We start from the raw sequence: 19,957 nt of genomic DNA, 5'->3' as shown, positions 1-19,957 counted from the left end.
GGAATTGCATGCATTGTTAACACCAGCAGGGGAGGGCAGGTAAGAGGAGGGGGTAATAGAGAAACATAGAGCTCCCTCTAGAAGAAGAATAAATACAACCTGCAATCCCAGCCCTCGCAGGCATTAAAGAATAACTTGGGTATTTTTCAACCAGTTCAACCTATTTTTCCCATGCTTTTGTGTCTAAGTGACAAATGGGGACAACACTTTTTGAAATTGGTCCAGTATTGTGGGAGAGCGCTGCAGCCGCCAGCCGTGAAAATGGCTGTAATGTAATCATTTGGGGCAACCTGGTACCGTCACTTTACCACTAAAAGTGCTTGTTTTTGCCACTAACAGGCTCAGATTGTTATTATAAGTGTCCTTTTTCTTGCCTTTTGCTTGATCCGGTGAATTTTGCTATTGTGTGTCTCGCTCGGAGAAGCCTGGTTGTAAAATGTCGAGTCGCCTCCACATTGTCAAAATCAGCTAAATATTCAGCCATGACATTGAAAACCTTTAAGACAACACTAAGCTACGCTTTTTGTAGTCCAACACGACAAACTCTGACAACACCGGTGTCCGGTGACACTCCTCTCTCATCACTCTCACTCACGTTTTTCCACCATTTTCATCCGGCAACGAGTCACATGACAAAAAATGACAAACAGGAAGCGAAAGGTAAGAAACACGTTTCTCTGTAGGGTCCTTTCCATAATGTTTTCAGACACTTATAATAACAATCTGAGCCTGTCAGCGGCAAAAACAAGCACAATTAGTGGACATAAAGTGATGGTCCAAGGTTGCCCCAAATGATTACATGACAGCCCGTTTAGCGGCTGCAGCGTTCTCCCTCAATACCAATTTCAAAAAAGTGTTGTTACGATTAGTCACTTAGACACAGAAAACTGGGAAAATAGGGTTTAGGTTGAAAAATATCAAATTATATAATCTGTTATTGCCTAAGTGGTGGCTATGTTTATGTCCTGGCTATGGCTTTGTTGTCCATGCTCCACAGGTAGAATGCAAAAAGGCCCAGCCTAAAGAAGTGATGTTTCCCCCAGGGACACGAGGTCGGGCAAGGGGCCTACCATACACGATGGATGCCTTCATGCTGGGCATGGGCATGCTGAGTAAGTACACTGCTTTAGTATGTGTGTGTGTGTGTGTGTGTGTGCAGATATTTACAACTTAATGCCTTTCTTCAACCATGGAAACATCTTGGGCTTCATTTTCATGGAAGTAACACTACAGCCTGCTAATATTTCTTTGACATTTAAATGCACCTGTTTGTTTGGTATATTCTTATAAGCGCAACATGCACAGTGGAAAAGCTGGAAAGATGTGTGCAAACCTTTTAGATGAAGCAATGAAAAGTATTATAAGTTTTATCAAAGACTGGGTCTTAGACATTGCCTTGAGAACAGAACCATGGGCAAAATTACATAGCTGATAATTTGTTAACTCAAAAACTAAATGCATGGATGAAATATGTGTGAATAATTTTGAATGATTTATTCACTTAAACAATTATTAGAGTTATTAAACAATTATTAGAGTTATTATGTAAATGTTAATTGGCCCAAGCCAATGAAAATTAGAGTGTGTGATTATATTTGCACTAGTGACTTCTGACCCAGGCAGGTTCTACACAGTTCAGTGGAGTCAAGGCTGAGAGGACAATGATTAATTACCTCACTCTCAAGTTTATATTTTACCTTATCCAACCCTTTTGCACATAGTACTATAGCAAATACCATGGGTTGAATATGTAAAAAAATCCATGGAAAATTCATATGGCCTTTTTCAGAACCTCACCAGGACCCCTATACTCTTTTGAGGAACTTATTAAATTAACAAGACAAGATATATATATAATGGCTATTTCAATATTGTTTCTATCTCACTAGATCTGGACAATAAATGCAATAAAAATAAAAAATACATGTAATGTGAACACCTGTGTCTACTTATGGTAATATGCATGGATTCAAATAGATCTCATCAAAAAGGAAGACGAGGTATCGGCATCAGAAGAAATGATGAGTAAAGACAGGAACCCAATAAATTCTATACAAATAATGGGGAAACTGGGGGGAATTTTCTCCAAGAAACTCAACAGTCGATTAATGGAAAAGACTGTGTCTGCAGCTTCAAACAGCGCTCATGTCTGCGCCGGAGAGAAAAATAAAAGTCTGAGATGTGATAAAAGGAAGTGGGATGATCAGAGGTTCATACTCATGCCATAGAGGTACAATTGCTCTACTTCAGACGGATTACAAAGTTTGACCCAGATATTTCCATTATTATTTTGGGGCTGCAAGTTGACAAACAGGACGATAGGGTTACAGTTCCTATAGGGCTATCCACTTGTGATTGGATCACCCAACAACACATGTTAATACCAGGTCTGACCAGGGCCTGAAACCCCCTCCATTCACACCTCTCCGATGTCAGCGGGGCTGCATCCACCGCTCTGTAACTTTCAGTCAATCCAACAATCGCACCCACTTCACGCCATGATTGGCCAGGTGTGTGGAGGTGAGAGTATTGGTAGGGTTTTAACTTCTCTCTCAGGTTCTCTTTTTCATTCTTCACACAGCTTCTTCCATCACTTGTCATATGAACAACTGAGTGCAACTCCATGAAAGACTGAAAGTGATATGACATGTTGCCCCTCAACAGGGTGGGGCAACACTTGATAAAAACTAGTTTGTTTCAAGAACACCCCACCCTTTAGGTTCCCCATTTCCCAAGTCTGCTTCACCCTTCACATTTCGGGCCACAGTCCCCCTTTTCATTCAGATCAAAAGCCAAATGATTGTCCATGATTCTAGCTGCAAAACGCTGCAATATGTCGCTAAAGAAATGTGTACATTATTTTATTATAATGTTTAAGTTCAAATGAACTTTTATAAACATTCATATCTCGCCTTCTCTCCAGGTTATCCTAACATTATAGCTACATACAGCAGAGGCTACACCGGTTTTGCCCCAAGCTATGGCTACCAGTTCCCAGGTAAGTTCCCTTTTAAATTATTTGATTCCTCCTTTTACACACACACACACACACACACACACTTAAAGGACCCTTCGTAGCAATCCACACAAAGCAGTCTATTCTCAGTGAAATGCAATCCCCCTTTCTCTCCAAATTTGATTTGATAAGATCACACTTAGCTATTATTTCCCCATTCACTACCTATAAATACCTTTGAAATGGGAAATGGAGAGCTAGTAATCAGCAATCCACACTTAACACCAGATTTCATGCTTTATTTGCCATATAGTGGGAGGTGGGCTGGTGTGCCAGTTCCCTGTCTTGCACTGATGCCAACATGTGACAATACTTTCTTCTGATATCATACAGAGAGAATTCCTTTGCAAGTAAAGCATTATTATTATTATTATTATGTAATTATTTAGTTTTAACAACAAGACAAGGATTGTTTAACAGTTTAATAATCACACATGTTCATCCAATTAGATATTTTCAATTAAATATTTGTCTGTATTGCTGACTAAAGCCGGGCCACACAGGCTGCTTGAGCAGCACGTGACGTCAGCGTTTCTGCTGCTGCGCTGCTACGGCCAGCCGTTTCTTTCTACATAGAGATTGCCTTTCATAATGCTCATTTCATTTCATTAGAAATGTCATTTATATTTATATTAAAAAAGATTAAGAAGCGTGTGGTCATTTGTAAATATTAGTAATAATCCTCCATTAAAAGCCAAAGTTAAATATAAATATGAACTTTTTTCATATCTGTGACGTTCTACAGATATAGACGATGCAACTGTAGTCATTTTGCTGATATGATGTCAATTATGGTCAATATATGCAAAAACATTGGCACGCACACACGCTGCTCACGTTCCCAGTGTGTCCCGGCCGTTATTTAAAGGTCCCATATTATGCTCGTTTTCAGGTTCATACTACATGTATTTCTATTAGAGCATGTTAACATGCTGTAAAGTAAAAAAACAACTTTATTTTCATCATACTGTCTGCCTGAATATGCCTGTATTTACCCTCTGTGTGAAACGCTCCATTTTAGCACATTTCAGTGGGATTGCAACGGAATTGTGTTGCTAGGCAACATCTTGGGTCCATGTTTACTTCCTGTCAGCTGATGTCATTCACATACACTGCAACTGGAAATAAACTGGGACACATTTAGAATGTTTACTTTTAAACCTGTGAAACGGTCTATATTTGTGACATCACAAATGTACAGAAATCCTGATCTAAATACAGGCTGTGTGTATTTCTTCGTGGATTGAGCGTTTCAATGCTTTCACAGTATTTATACAGCATTTAAACCTGCTTTATAATAAAAAAAAAAACATGAAAATCTTGCTTTTAACAATATTAGACCTTTAATGCCGTTGTTACTAATACCCGTGCGAGTTGGGAAAACCTTTAATTTACTCTTAAACAACTACAAATGTCATCACCAGGAAGAATACCCTGGGATACAGGAAGTGAATGAGTAGAAGACATGCAGCATGCCTCGCAAGAGTGCTGGGATAGCATAGTAAACTAACTATGCTGTTATCTTTTGGTGGTTTTGGGTGTCCTGAGGGTGGCTCTCTTTTAAGGACACATCACCATAGTTACATAAGAAGAATATCTAACTTGCTGCATAGCAGGAGATGCTTTGGAAAAGCTCCAGAGGGCATCTGGTGACCTTTTCCTTTGTTACCATGAGCATGTTAAGTGTAGTCAAATCAGAACCAACTCAGTGTTGGGCAGACCTCATTATACATACTTGTAATTACAGATGAATAAAATACTGTGCACCAGTCCTGTTCATCATGAAATAGGAAATCTTAAGTCAACAGTAAGGCACTTTAATGTGTTTCATTTTACAGTAGGAAGTGGAAATATGTGGCACACATTGTCCGTCCCTCCCATTCTTGTGAATGCGTTATCTCAGGTGGTCAAAGGTCAAAGGTCACTGTGATCTCACAAAACACGTTTTTGGCAATAACTCAAGAATTCACATGCCAATTATGACAATTTCACACAAGGGTCTAACAGGATAAAATGACGAGGTGATGACATTTTGGACAGACGTGGATGTAAACAGCAACTTCACTGGTTGGCGGAGGCATACAACCGTGAGGTGGTAATACTAGTTTCATGTTTGGTTGGAGCCTGAGGTAAAGTGGAGCGGCTGGGCCCAAATTAATTCCTGTTCCTCCAACTATGCGCAGTGTGGACAATTTGCTATGCTGGAATGCTACCTGTCCTGAATGAAGGTAGTAAACCTAGATTGTGACACAGTGAACCTCTTCAAGACAGGGCCTCAAGATCAAGTACAACCCATTAGGTCAGTTGATATTGTGGTTTAGTGGCACACAGTGAGCCTGAAGCTTTTGGGCCTAGGGAGTGTTTTCTGCTTTTAGCCACCGAAAAACCTGTCTGAAATGTGATCCGTGTAGATGAGGTGTAACCAGGCGTACAGACCGAAAACAGCAGTGTTGAAAAAAAAACTTGGTGGGGATGCGTCGTGTCACTGTGACATCATTTTCACATTCATCTACAAAATTAGCAGGTACAGTAGAACAAAAGTGTCCAAAGTAATCTGTATGCAAACTCCACAGAGACGAGCTACAGCTTCAAACCTGAGACCCTCTTGCTGTGAGGAGAAAGTGCTGAGAAACAACTGAGCCACCTCCCTGCAATTTGGTCAAGGTCACTCCTGTGCAAACTTGACAATGAGCTCACTGTAGCCAGGTTTTTTTTTTTTTTTTTTGGTTAAATCTTTGCGATCTTCTTCTTCTGTCTCCCTCTTTCGACCGCATTATTTAAAACACAAGAGATTGGGATGGAAATGAGCTGAGAAATGGAGCGAATGCTGGAGGAGTCCCATGGTGTGACAAAGCCAGAGGAAACAGGATTAAAATATGTCACCCTCAGGACTGTGCTGCCTTCAAGGCCACAGTCCACAGCCCACCGGGGAACACAGCAGGCTGCTGTCATTCTTCACACTCTTTCTCTCTCTCACACACACACACACAGCTGATGGCCCACTAGGGTTGGCCAAGACAGCTTGTCAAATCCCAGCCTCCTCCAACTGCGATGTCTCCTCCAACTGCCCTTGCTCATCAACAGTGCTCCATGTGTTACTGATGGCAGAGCGTTGTCCCCTGAGGCTGAGTGAGGGATCAAGGCCTGCACTGAGTATGCAGCTCTAATCACAACTCTATAATGCTTCGTGTATATGTTTCCACAATGACATTCTCCGCACATCACCAACCGAACAGTGGATCTGCCTCGACAGCACATTACACTTGTATATCGATCCTTTCATTCCTGCCTCATCCAATGCGGGACCCTTTATAACGACCCCTTTTTTTAAGGGAGAGCAGATTGCCTTCGGTTAACTTTTTCAAGCGTTTGCTCTTAATCCCATGGCTCCTCCCGTGAAACGATTTTTGCCTTTTTTTTCTCCCTGTTCTTCCCACTCATTCACTTTCCCTGTGATTTCCTGATTGTACCAGAACGACCTTGGTGCTCGGACGTGAAAAGGTGAAGCCTTTTTTCTCCACCCGCCTTTCCCCTCACAGTGTTGAGGGATTTAGAGTAGCCGGCTCACCATAGAGGTTAAAAATTGACTGTTGAGAAAGCGAAGAGGCTCATCTTTTTCTCAAGCACTGCCCGTAATCCTCGCCAGGGACCCAATTCGGAGGAGGTCGAACAAGGTGGCTCGTGTCGGTGTGTGTTTGTGTGAAGGGCTGTGAGTGTTTATTCTGCCACTCCGCTTTTACTCTACCAGCTGTTTCTGGCTCCATTTAACACAGTTTCATGGATTCAGAGTCAACTCCCATAGCCATGTCCTGTTTTCACAGTGCTTTCTTGAATGTAGAATTCAATATTTGTGGGAGACAGAGTGCTGATGGTAAATGGCAACAGTAATGATTACACGTCACGCTCCCTTGTTGGTATTGCTTTGGTATATTTGCTATAGACATTTTAAACCAGTTTCCATGGGTTTCATTACTGATTTTTGTTCCTGTGTTGGTCTGTGTGTGCGTGAGTGTGCGAAACTTAGGTGTTGTGTACTGTCCTAATGTACTAGCAGACACACATTGTGATAAACAATAATTCCAAGTGCAGCTTCAAGGCTTTGTACTGTAGTGACTGGAGAATATGGCTGTGACGGCATACGCTGTGCTGCAGTGAAGTCAGTTGTATTTGGACTACGTGTCCATTCCTGTGGTGGGATATCAGCGAGAGTGAATGGCATCTTCCACAGCTTTCTCTGGCTGCTTTCCTGTCCTTTGCCCATTTTATACAAACCACTTTTCTCTTTGTCTTTCATCACAGTCCATTTTTGGTGGAGGACATGTTGGCCTCTGATGAGACCTGAAGGTTGTGGCACTGCAGTGCGTGCCTGTTTATGCATGTGTGTGTGTGTGCTATAGTGAAGCGCCAATGTCACAGGCTCTTAGAAGCAACTTCCTCTGCAGGCCCAGCTAATAAAAGCTTCCCCTTCTGCCGTTCTTTATTCCCTCTTTCTGCTTACCTGTTTGTTGACGAACGTGCCTGGGATGTTTCACTTTTGATTAAGTGCCTAACCAAGTATGCAAACAGATAATCAGTGGAGACACACAAACAAAAGGCACATACACATACATTGCTGCTCTCTAACACAAAATCGTGCAACATCTTTTACACAGAGAGACTAGGGCTGACGGTCCATGGTTAAACATACCTCAAAGGGAGATTATCAGCATGGGAGTGGACAAATATGCTTGTTTTATGCTAATGTATATAAATATATGTGTCAGTCACACTCTTGTGTGCGTCACCTCACTGTTTTGACCGATACTCGCTCGCGTCTACGTAGTGCGAGCAACAGGGCGCTGACTGTCGTTGACTTAACGGCCACAAGTTAACTGAGTTAACCAGCATTTCTGATTCTTCCATAGAGTCCCTTTAACCTTAAAATCAACTCTTAACTTTTAAACAATACAGACTCAGATACACACACACTTAAAAACACCCTATTGGCTAGTTTGGAGCTAATTTATCCACACTGTTAAGAAAGTCTCAGTAAAATAACAGTAAAGAACTGGCAGCAGGGTTGCCTTTATGTTACTGTAAAATTAACATTATTATACTGTCGCTGAAATTCACAGCTTTGTACTGTTAATGAAAAATACAGTTTGAACTGGTTGTTTTTTATTAATTTCACATTATTTTACAGTTAATTTACTGTTTAAAGATACATTATATAGCTGTTTTTCCACCTTTCTTTTATATTATCTTACTGATTTGTTTTAATGCACTATTTAGGTTGTATTTTTTACATACATTTTAATAAACATTATTTTTTTTCCTAGATGAATAGACTTAGCAGGTTACAGACATAGGAATAGTCACACTAAATACAATTAAAGGCACTTGTTAGGAAAAAGGCTATAATAGATTTGTTGACACTTTTCCCAAAATGTCTGTCTATAGCTGGCTACAAGCACAGAATGCAAACCAGAACAACATGTGAGTGAAGAACAATAAAGCTAATTCACTGAATTTACAATCTTGTACAATGTACAAGCCTCACATGAGCAGATCAGGTCCCAGAATTAAAAAAATACTGCATGAAACTGTTACTGATGATACTTTAGACAGTTGATCAGCAGTAAAGTGATGTTTTTTAAGAATGCATTATAATTCAGTTAAAAAACGGCCTGTGAGCGTAATTTAACAGGTTTTCTTTTGTGTTAACAGTAAAGCACTGTTTTTAGCAATAACAGATTAATACTGTTGAAATCCTGCTGTAAATTAACAGCAGTCGTTTACAGTGCAGGGTGGATTATGCAGATGATGTGTGTTTATCGAGCAGGCTGCCCCTCAGGCTCAGCACACTGTTGCCAATCAGTGCTGCGCTTTCTGCATGGAGACAGTCGTCTGAATACCTGTGACTGGGTTTCACACAGTGATTACACTGTTACTACAACATATACAGTACTTTAAGCCATGCTGTCGGCGTGTTGTCAAAAATCACACTGTATTGGGGCAGTGACTATGGAAGTTTTTATTGGACTTTATTAGTTGTAATCCACAGAAGACAATCCACAAATGTGTACCTTGATTTCACGTCTGAAGAGAGCATGTACTACTCAGCCGTCTTTTAAGTGGTTACGCCTCTAATCTTGACCGCACAGCTGATATGTACGTGGTTTGTGTACATGGCGTAACAGAAGTGCATATTTAACGGTGTGTAGACGGAGTGTCTGATGTTATCAGGCTATAAGTAAATAAAAAGACAACAAATCGATCTTCTTATCTTGTTGGTTTCCTATTCTGTCAATATGGAGACACAACAAGGTCGATATTATTCAACATTACAATAACATATTACTTCTACGTTAAGAAAAATATAGATGCATTTCTAGAGGGTTCAGTGAGCCCCCCGAACTTAAAATGTAGCCATTGTGTGTCATGCTGTTGTAGCCACATTCACTAATTGAATAAATGAATCTTGATTGCCCTCCTCTGTGTTGTTTTCTCAGGCTTCCCAGCGACAGCGTACGGACCGGTGGCAGCAGCAGCAGCAGCAGCAGCAGCAGCAGCTCGAGGCTCAGGTAGGACCCGTGGAAGAGGCAGCGGCCACACGGCATACGAGCAGAATGCAGGGGGCAGGTAAAAGCTCTGTTGGTATTCTGTGTGGCCTGACGCGCTCTCCATGTAGTTTCTCACTTCTCTGGTCTGCCTTGCTTTTCCTCAACCACTTCTCCACTTCTCACAAACACGCACACACACACACACACACACACACACACACACACACACCTTAACACACTAATAGCTGCTGTATGTACTGCTTGTAAAGTGGAGGAAAGAGTGTCTTCTCTATATAGGATATATACTGTATATTTATATATATAAATATATATCGTAGCTTCAGAGAGAGAGACATCACTTACGCGGTTTTTGGGTGTGTGTAGTCTTTCTTCTTCTTATTATTATTAGCATTTCCTCTGCAGAGCAAAGCCTTTTAGAAGGGTGAGGCACAATCCCTGAGTAGAGGCCTTTTCAACCAGCTATTTCTCTAACTCCATTTTACAAACCTGTCAGTGTCACATCTAAAATGAATTAAGACTTTTCTGACGTTTCTAATTGATTTATGTGCACAGCCAAACCTAAATTATTGATCATTCTTAATCATCCTCTCCTTATTTTGCTTTAGCAATGATGTCTGCTCTGTTGCTGTAGCAGTGTACTACATTATTAAATATAATTAATTTGAGCTGATTTATTAATTCTGTGTTTAGTTGGTGCTGGTTCTTGGATGATACCGTGATGCCTTGATAATATACAGTATTTCACATGAGCTCAACGGCAGGGCGACATCAGGATGAATCTATGTGTACAGTAGTCCTCAGATTGTAGCTGCAGAGTGTGTTAGTCCTGTTAGCTGTGTCTAGTATGTTTTCTTGAATGATGCTTTGATACATCACAAAAGGTAGTTATTATTTTTTTTTTTCTTCATACATTTTGACTGATGTTTTTGTGGATTACAACACATGGCCCGTTTTGACAGCAGGGGGGGAATAACAGGAAAACATCTACACAGAGACTATAAGAATTAATGAAGGTCATTATAAATATCAGTGATGGAGTCCTCTCCTTCTCCTCCTCCTCCTCCTCTTCCTCCCTGTCTCCCAGGGTTCCCTGATTATGGGTTGTATTCGGTAGCCGGGGCCGGCGGTGACGTCCGGGGAGGAGCGCCCTACTCCCTGGCCGACTATGGCTCCCTGGGGGCCCAGGCTGCTACTCAACTCCTGCCCAGTGAGCATGCCAGCTCAGCCTGCAACTCTCCCACATCCCTCCAGCACCACCTGCACAGCCCGGACCCTTTTAAGAGCCCAGGTGTGTATCTCCATGTCTCTGCTCATTCCACACATACATGTAGACTCACAGGAAACAACGACACAACAACAACTTGAGAAAGAGACAGAAGTTGCCTAAACACCGCATGCATCATGCACCATGACGCTCTATATTTACCCCTCTAGCATCAGTTTTGAACTGGCGTGTCAGTTTCTGCTCGTTACATGGATTGTGTCTTTCCAAAATAAACGTCCAGAGTAGGTTTACTTAGCTTTGAGGTTTACTTGGTTAGGTTTAGGCAACAAGACTACTTGGCTAGGCTTAGAAAAAGATTGTGGTTTAGGTTAAAATATGTATAACTGTTATGTAACTGGTGTTAGTTAAGTACGAAAGTTACTTAACAAAACTATACTAGAATAAGTCAATATTGACTTTGCTAAACACAGGACACGAACAGGGGTCTCCTGGGTGAAAGTCCTGTGTTTGTTTGACCCATCCGTCCTCCCCGTACCATCCTACTCAGACTTTTTCGTTCTTCATACTTTGTCAGTTGCTACTACCGTCTAATAATGACAGGGTCGGGTTTACAGTGGAGTTAGTTGAAAGCCCGGTGCGTCTGTGGGCAACTACGGGTTCTGAAAAGTGCCTTAAACTTGCATTCTTTCTTTTGCATTTTGTCTTAGAACTTTAACCCTTTCACAGTGTGTTTTCAGTTCATGAAAGTTAATTATAACCTTTTTAGGTCACCTGAAAATGTCTTATTCAGGGTTCGGTTGTCCTATAAATATTACATAAATGACTGATGCAGAATAGTTGGATGTGAAAGTAACCACAGGAATTACCCCTCCATGTAAATGCTAAAGTGGTTTTGAAATGAGCTCCTGACAGAAGAGAATAAGCCTTACTGGTGAACTGAAAGACCCTCCTCTGCCCCTTTCACACAAACAATGCTATCGTTGTTTTGTATCAATTTGCATTTTATCATATTCATTAAAATAACTCATATATGCTGTCATTTAGATGAAGATTGTGTGAAATAAAGTTTATTTCCTCAGTGTATGCCAGGTCACAGTCAGCTTTCATCTCTTAGTGCCAGTTGTGTTATAATTCTCCAGCTAATCTGTCTCCTGGCCCTTCCTCAGCAGGAACCAACCCAACCCGGCCCGGAGCCTTTCCCGGTGCCAACAGTCCTGGCCCTGTAGCTGACCTCTATGGAACCTCCAGTCAGGACTCTGTTGTGGGCAACTACATCAGTGCAACCAGCCCTCAGCCAGGCTCTGGCTTCAGCCACAGCATTGCTGTGAGTATATCTCTTTTTCATCATCATCATCATCCACCTCATCAAATCACTTGAAACATCAGTCACTCCTTGTGACTAAACTCATTCCTCACTCTCGCATTCTCCTTATTTCACCACTGATTACAAAGAAGATTAGTCAGGTGAAGATCATTTGTCCAACCCTTGAATCAGTTCTGTCATACTTTGTGCAATCACTTTAACTTCTGCTTTGTAATTCATGCTTATGTTCCAACACACCACCGTGAAATGTCTCAATTGTTGATAAAAGCTCAGTTTCAATTTCATGTATTTAATTTTTTAAATAACAATAAGCAGTTAGACTGGGGCTAAAACACAAGCTAGTTACCGATTGTCTTGTTATTTTGCTAAGCGTGCTTCAGAGACATGAATTATCCAACAGTATTCTGTTATTCTAACCACCATGTCTGACTAAGTATATGTCATGCTGAGGGATCCACTAAGGCCTTGCATGGCCAAAGTACAGTATTGATCTGACAGTGTTTTAAAATTAGTCATTGTTAAGATACAATAAGAAAAACAACAGCATATTATTTTATTGGAAATAACATTTTTGAACACATTTTCAAGTATGAATTTATGCAACCAAAGTAAATCAATCGCCGTGTTCGTAGTAAAATATGTAAGCTAGCCTATAGATTGTGGGTCACAGTTATTAAAGTTCATTAGATACCAACCTGGAACCAAACTGATGATGTTCTATTGTCCTTTCTGCTAAAGTAAGAGAGATCAATTTCCATTCATGCTGGCATCACATCCTATGAATAAACTACGGTCACCAGTAGTTTGCTACTACTTTTTTTTCCAAGAAATGCGTACTGACAGTTATTAATTGTGCATTTTAGGGTCCATTGATTGCGACAGCTTTTACAAATGGATACCATTGAAAGCTAACAGGTGACTGGTTGCCATCTCATTGGAGGTATTTCAATACTATTTCTATATCACAACCCTATCTGCCCATACAAACATGTTTTGTTCTTTTACACATCTTATTTCCCCCGTCATTTCTGCTCCTACCATATCCCATCATATTTATTGTGGACACTGTTTCTATATAAAATGTCACAGCTATCTGTGCATGCATGCATACTTTTAAAAAGTTTTACAAGAAATCTTTTTTTTCTCCAAACTCTGCTTTACTTTACCCTCCGTTGCTTTCTCAGACATTTGCCCAGTTCGTTTGGAATTCTAGAAGGAAGGGCGAAGGATAGTGTTATTCATCCGCGTGGTTCCTTCCCTCCTTTTACATATTCAGTCTGGAAATGACTACCTTTGTGTATGTCAAATAATTCTAAAAGGAACTTTTACATTTATTTTTTTACTTAAGGCTCATATATAAAATAATGCATCTTATGTGCCCCGTGGCATTCATTCTGCGCTGGGACTGTATGTGGACCACAAACCCATACTGCCCTTTAATAAATTATGTAAAGTGTAAACATTTAATGATGAGCACAGAGCTACATTTGCTCTTAAATGTTTTACTTATTTTGATGAAGAGATGCAACAATGAAACATTAGATAAAAACAGACTTGATTTGACGCAGGTATATATCCGTGTTGATAAAGGCCACATTTTGCCCCCTTATAATGATACCACCTAGTTGGCGTATTGTCGTCAGTAAAAAAAAAAAAAAAGCAGGATCTTCCAGGGTATTAATGTGCTGCTCTAACAGCCTCCACTCTTCTAGTTTTGGTATTTCCACCAGATGTTGAATTTGCTGATATCCTCCCATTTAACCACAAAAGCATTAGTGAGGTTGTGTAGAAAAGTGTACTGATTTATTTTTCCGTTGTTATAATTGTTATCAAGCCTTTTTTACAATTGTGAGTTTTAGTTTGATCCTAGCCAACTTGCCGCAGTTGGAATGAACTCTCTGCGCCCTACTCTCTCTCTCTGATCGGAATCCCTGTCCTTAATGGAGCTATCAAGCCAGCATCCCACAGATACTATCTTTCTTACAGAGGTCCAACACTGATATTGGCCGATAAGGCCTGACTTGCCCAAAGTTGTTGGATGGGGATGGGCTCCGTGCAGGATAGTCCAAGTTCTTTCACAACAAACTGGGAAAAGTATTTCAGGTGGCTTTGCAGACAGGAGACATTGTCATGTTGAAATAGGAAAGCGCCAAACACAAGGGATTTAGGCATTCTGAAGCAAAGCCCACAGGATTGATTGATTGATTTGTTTATCTGAGTGTCCTGCACCAGTTGGTGACCAGCCCAAATGGGCTTACAAGACACTGGACAACAACAACAACAACAACCAGGATAGCCACATGACCAGTCATGACATACAGTTCCACACATTTTCCTACAGGAAGTAGGTTGACGTCACCCTTTAAAATGAGCCCAGCGTGGCTCCCTGAAACCTACAGATACCTTGTAATGTTGTGTGTGAAGTATAAGGCATGCTACAAAGAGATGCTGTTAATGCTTACTGGCTTTTAGCTGTGTGCGTCTGTGCTGCCAGCAGAATATTTCAGGAGGCTGGGGGTGGGGGGAAGTCAAGCCGGAGTTTCTAAACTGCTTCTGTGTACAGGTGATGCCATCCAGCAATAACCACTACAGAATCCACGCAGTGAGTCAGAGCGGAGGTGGCACCAGATGACAGTCCAGACGTGGTATAAAGCCTGAGCTGCTGTGGAGAGCCCTCTGACTGTATATCCGGTATCCTTGTGTAGAGATTTTACTGGTTTAGATTTAACTTTTTTTTTTTAAATTGTGACATTTTTTTGTCTTGGACTTAAAATCAATAATGAAAAAAAAAATGTTTGTATTTAGTTCTGAATATTTAAAAAAAAAAGCAATGTACTGTCACTATACCTTCTTGTGTGTGTCTACTGAGACACTGTGGTTACTTGTCTTTTTTTTATCTTTGAGTGATTGAAAGATTGTCAGTTTGCACATACAAAGACATCTGATGTGAACCAACGTGGCTCAGTGGAGACAGGATTGGTTCATGTGTCAAAACACAAAACAAACCAATAGTAGCTTTGGTTCCAGCAATGTGGTCACTAAAAGTACCTATTTTTGGCAATAAGAGGACGACACTATTTTCACAGTCCTGTTTTATAAATGTTTTGTTGTCTGGAGTAAAAAAAAAAATTAGAAAAAGTTGTCCTTCTCATTCTATGTCAGATTTAAATAGAAGTGTAACTTGTGTTCGAGTCATTATAGTGGTTTAGAGAGGGACAGACATATTTTTGTGATGGTTGATTGGGCAAAAAGGCCACGTGACATCATCTGTCTCACCAGAGACACCGCCTGAGGAAAAGATAATCCCATGACAGATCAGGCACTGCCGGTTTGCTCCGTACATTACTCTTTGCTTTCCAACTGTGGCTACTTTGATACCAGCATATTTGTCTACATGATGAGCTACAGTGTGCACAATTACAAAAAGACGACACAAGGTTGTTGTTGTTGTCGTCACACAAACATCTGTGGATCTGCACTCTGTGACACAGGCTCTTCTCAAATTTTTCTGGCACTGCAACTCTGTAGCATGAGAAGAAGCAAATAGGCCTTTCTCACGGCAGACATTTTGACTTGTCGAAGTAGGAAAAGCACAAGGCTGCGGTTGAAAACTCAAAAAATTACGTCCTAACGTCTTTACCTAACCTCGATGGAAAACGTCATGAGGTCAAGGAAAGATGAGAAGGAGAATTTAGAAGGACTGAGGAAAAGACAACCACGGTATTAAGAAAATCCTACTGCACTTACACTGTAGACTCCGTAATTATGATGCGACGGCGGCGGATGTTAGTGACGCAGGTCTGCCGTGGTGAAACCACAATGTTCTGAAGATGGAATACAAAAGGCGCTGCTCCCCCCGTGCGTTCTTAAATAGGTCTTTCAGTGACAGGCTGCTTCACCCGCGGTGTGTGAAAGAGAGACACCACAGGTCCTTCTGCTGCAGGAACACTTTACATAAACATAAAATAAAGGATTATCTGACCTAACGTGGACAACCGGTGAAAAATATCACTTCATTACCAATAAACAAAGGAATATATGATAAATATTGAGTTAATTGTTCGAGATATAGAGAAGGGGTAGGACCATATACTTCTTTTCGGATATGTAATATTTATTTATGTTAATTATTTGTTTGCTATATGTTTACTGTTCATTTTATTTGTTATTCTTGTTTAGTTTTTTACTTAGGTATTTGGTACATATTCGAAATAAATAATTAATTAAAAATAATGTGAAACGAAATGGTTTTCACTTTCCACTCATATTAAACATGAATCCCAATTGAGCGTATGAAAATAATATGCAAGATAAGCATGTCGTTTGTCATCAGAAATGGCCGAATGGTGCGTCGATTTAAAAGCTGCGGCCACAAGGAATTGTGGGATTTTATTCTCTCCTTTCCTTTGGTAAAGGAGGTTCCAGTGCATCCTATGCTAAAGGAGATAATAAAGGAAGCACTGAAGCTCTTTTCCTCAGCATTTAGAGAATTCAAACAGCTCTTATCATGGCTGCTACTGAGATACTATTTCACTCTGTTAGGAACCTTCCTAAGCAGCCCAAGTGTTACTAACAACACTAACAATGGCTCTGTTAAAAAGTGTCCCAGTGAGAGTGACAGTGAACCAGCGTGCACAATACCAGGACCCTGAAATTAAAGCAGCTAAATGGAATTCAGCCATCATTCATTTCATTATTTCTGTGCTTTTCCTACTGTGACAAGTCAAAATGTCTTCCATGAAAAAGGCCTATCCAAAGCACACTAGTTAGCACCGGGATTACGAGACTAATCAGTTGTTTCCTTACATTTCACAAAGACAATGTTTGTTTGATGTACTGTAACTTACATGTCTGGTGTCACACAAAAAGGCAATATCTCAAGTTTGATTTTTTTTTTTTTTTGCAACTTGTGTTTCTTACGAGGAGGAAGAAGTGCAGCAGAGGAGTGTTGCTTATTACCTCATTCCTAATATGTGTTTTTGTAAAGATGACCAGAGAACTTATTTGAAATGATGACTGTCTAACACAGTGAAGTTGCACTAGTGTTAGCGGTAAAGGCTGATTTAATTTGCAAATTAGTTGGCTCTTTGGAGTGGACTTTTATTTATAACTCATTTTTGGTCAGCTTAACTTGAACGAGTCAGGACATCTATTCACTGTTTTTAAACTTTGACAGTTGCCAGATAGCTTGCATACAACTGGTCGATCCACCGTTACTGAAAACACACATTTTCATAAATGCATTACAAAAAAATGTAAAGGAACATAGTAATGTTTTCTATAATTTCATGTAAATAGGAAGTACATCTTTCTTTAAAGTTTGAAATGGTTCATGAATTGATAAATGGACACTTTTCTTCCCTATCTGTGCTGATATTTTACAAATTACTTTTACAAACCACGGGAAGCTGAATGCTGGACTGTTTCTAAATAATAATAATTTAAAAGAATGTACGTCGTTAATTAAAAAGAGAAACACGTATGTTCCCTTGTATGATTTACATTTCAAAGAAGGATTTGTATCAATATATTTTGTGGCTGTTAATGATTATATGAATAATATCTATATAACTAACAATAATAATATGTACTGTATATCCATCCGGGTCTCTCTCCATTCCCTGTCATCCAATCTTCAGTTGATCATTAATGTTTTTCAGTAATGTATACAAAAGAAAATCCAATGACCTTATATAGGAGTGCTGTCTTTGATACCAGTGTCATGGTCTATAATACAGATTTGTTAACCTTTAAAACTGTCACTCCCTTTTTTCTTTCCTCTCATTCTTTCTCGTAGTAACTAGTGATAGATGTACTGTGGTTGCAATAGATACTTTTAGCTCTGACTCATTAGATAGATGATGTAGGACCAGTAAGGATATAACTTTCTATTTTTTATTTTTCCATATGGGAAAATAAGCTGACGTTGGTCTCACTTGTATTTTTATTTTTCTGTTCTGTGCTGCTCTCACATGGTTTCAGCAAACCAAAGCTCTCGTTGAAAATGTTTGAAAGAAGATTTGCTGTTCTTGTAAACAAGGCATTAATTGGACCCACCCATCCTTGAATGTTATAAAATGGGTGTTTGCCATACTACCTTAAATGGTAGATGTGAAAAACACACAAGGTTAAGGGCAGGAGGGATTTTATTGCATTGATGAAACAAATAACATATTTTTATATCCTTACAACAGATTATTGATAACAACAGTAACAACAATAATGGCTATTATAAATCTAATTAATCTGAACTCTATGTTTAATATTTGTAATATCCCAGTGGCCTATGGTACAACTTTTTGAATACTGTTTTTTGTTCAATACTTATACATTTTAGTTTGAACTCATCAACAATGATGGAAACAGCTCATACTTTAAATCACTAAAGCTTGTTATCCTATTGCCTGCTGATCAAAGCTCTATTCATTCATCAATTTGGACTAAAATATACTTTCTTAGAAACTTGCAATACCTGTTGTGGACTTTCAGCAGTGCAAAGAGAACTGTGGTGACCTGAATATGACCTGGATATAAACAGCAGAGTCTCCTCCATATGTCTGCCTTAATCAATCCATAATACAGTATACAGTATCTGTTCAGGCAGACAGACAGTTAATGGACAGTACAGCATACAAATTATTTCATATACCACTATACTTTGCCACTTTGCATTAGCAAATAATGCCTTTTGATGAACCATAATGCCAGATTAGGGTGTTCTGCAACTGTTTAAACTATGTTAGTAAATCTTCCACTCATGATATATATACAGTATCCATGCATATTCAGGCCCAATGGTCAGAGACAGTTCATCCCATCAGGTATTACAAACTGTATGAATATGTACCTGCCTAAACCACTTTGGAAATAAAGTGTTATTAAAGTATGAGCTGTTTGCCCTTTTCAAGGATCCAGTTCCACGTCGTCTTGTGCAGTACACATTATCTGCTTCAGATGGTTTTGATTTAATCTCAACAGTTCGCACTTTAAGGTAGCATGGCTCTGTTGTTGCTGTACATTACTTTAATATTGACAGCAGTTTACAGCTAATGAATGTTATACATCTTGCTATAGACAAGTTCATCATTGTTGACTAGAAAAAAAGAAAAAAAAAGAAAACAACATATGACCTGGAGGTTTTTGGAGTATGTATTGTAAGTGTACTACTGTATCCACTTAAACTTGAATCTTGAGGCAAGTGCTAGGTAATGGCCAACTGCACATCTTGTCACTGAAACACAGCTCATGCTTGCTGGTAGCTGGGCATACTCATGTACACACAGATGGAAGTACGCATATGTAAAGCACAGCTAACTTTTTCCAATGAAGTAATTGAAATGATACTGAAACAAAAGTATAATGTACAATAATATTTTAATTTAACAGTGGCACAACTATACATTGACTTGGTTTCATGTTTTTATAAATGGTGCAGTCATTAGCGTCTCATCCTGTAGCAGTAGAAACTTGTCCTTCGTCTGATTGCCTTGCCCATTCCTACCACTTGCCACTTCTTTTTTAGTGTTAACAGACTTTTTACCACGAGACCTGACTAAATGGACTGTCTGAAAACATCTTTCAGGTCTTCTTGTATGGCTTGCTGCCCTGTTGTAAAAGAAAAAGAAAAAAAAAAAGTGGATGGGGGTCTCTTCCATCCCATATGTGGAAAGTATAATTTTATATTTGTATTTTCAAATTATGATAATAAAAGATGTTTGTGAAAGGTTTCCATTCTCTGCTCTGGTCCAGAAACCAATGTGTTTGTCTAAAAAAGAAAATGAAATAAAGCTGTTTTCAATCAGTTCAACTAATGTTTTTATTTACTGCTG

The 19,957-nt window shown here is 39.6% G+C and overlaps 1 protein-coding gene across 6 annotated transcripts in view; it reads left to right on the top strand.

Moving 5' to 3' along the window:
• Nucleotides 1-19,911, top strand: part of LOC141770502 (RNA-binding protein Musashi homolog 2-like) — a 76,206-nt gene extending 56,295 nt beyond the window's left edge. For 3 of the 6 annotated variants that reach the window (XM_074640068.1, XM_074640072.1, XM_074640073.1), the window contains 7 exons: nt 998-1,112; nt 2,924-2,998; nt 9,508-9,579; nt 10,664-10,867; nt 11,971-12,128; nt 12,992-13,068; nt 14,692-19,911. In XM_074640068.1, coding sequence (XP_074496169.1) covers nt 998-1,112; nt 2,924-2,998; nt 9,508-9,579; nt 10,664-10,867; nt 11,971-12,128; nt 12,992-13,033 — 666 coding nt within the window. In that variant the 3' untranslated portion in view covers nt 13,034-13,068; nt 14,692-19,911. The remainder of the gene's footprint in view (nt 1-997; nt 1,113-2,923; nt 2,999-9,507; nt 9,580-10,663; nt 10,868-11,970; nt 12,129-12,991; nt 13,069-14,691) is intronic. The other 3 variants (XM_074640070.1, XM_074640069.1, XM_074640074.1) reach the window with 3 other exon arrangements.
• Nucleotides 19,912-19,957: the final 46 nt, after the last annotated feature.

This window comes from Sebastes fasciatus, chromosome 7, assembly GCF_043250625.1.
Source record: "Sebastes fasciatus isolate fSebFas1 chromosome 7, fSebFas1.pri, whole genome shotgun sequence".
Taxonomy (NCBI): domain Eukaryota; kingdom Metazoa; phylum Chordata; class Actinopteri; order Perciformes; family Sebastidae; genus Sebastes; species Sebastes fasciatus.
This window is presented reverse-complemented; position numbering and strand designations above follow the sequence as displayed.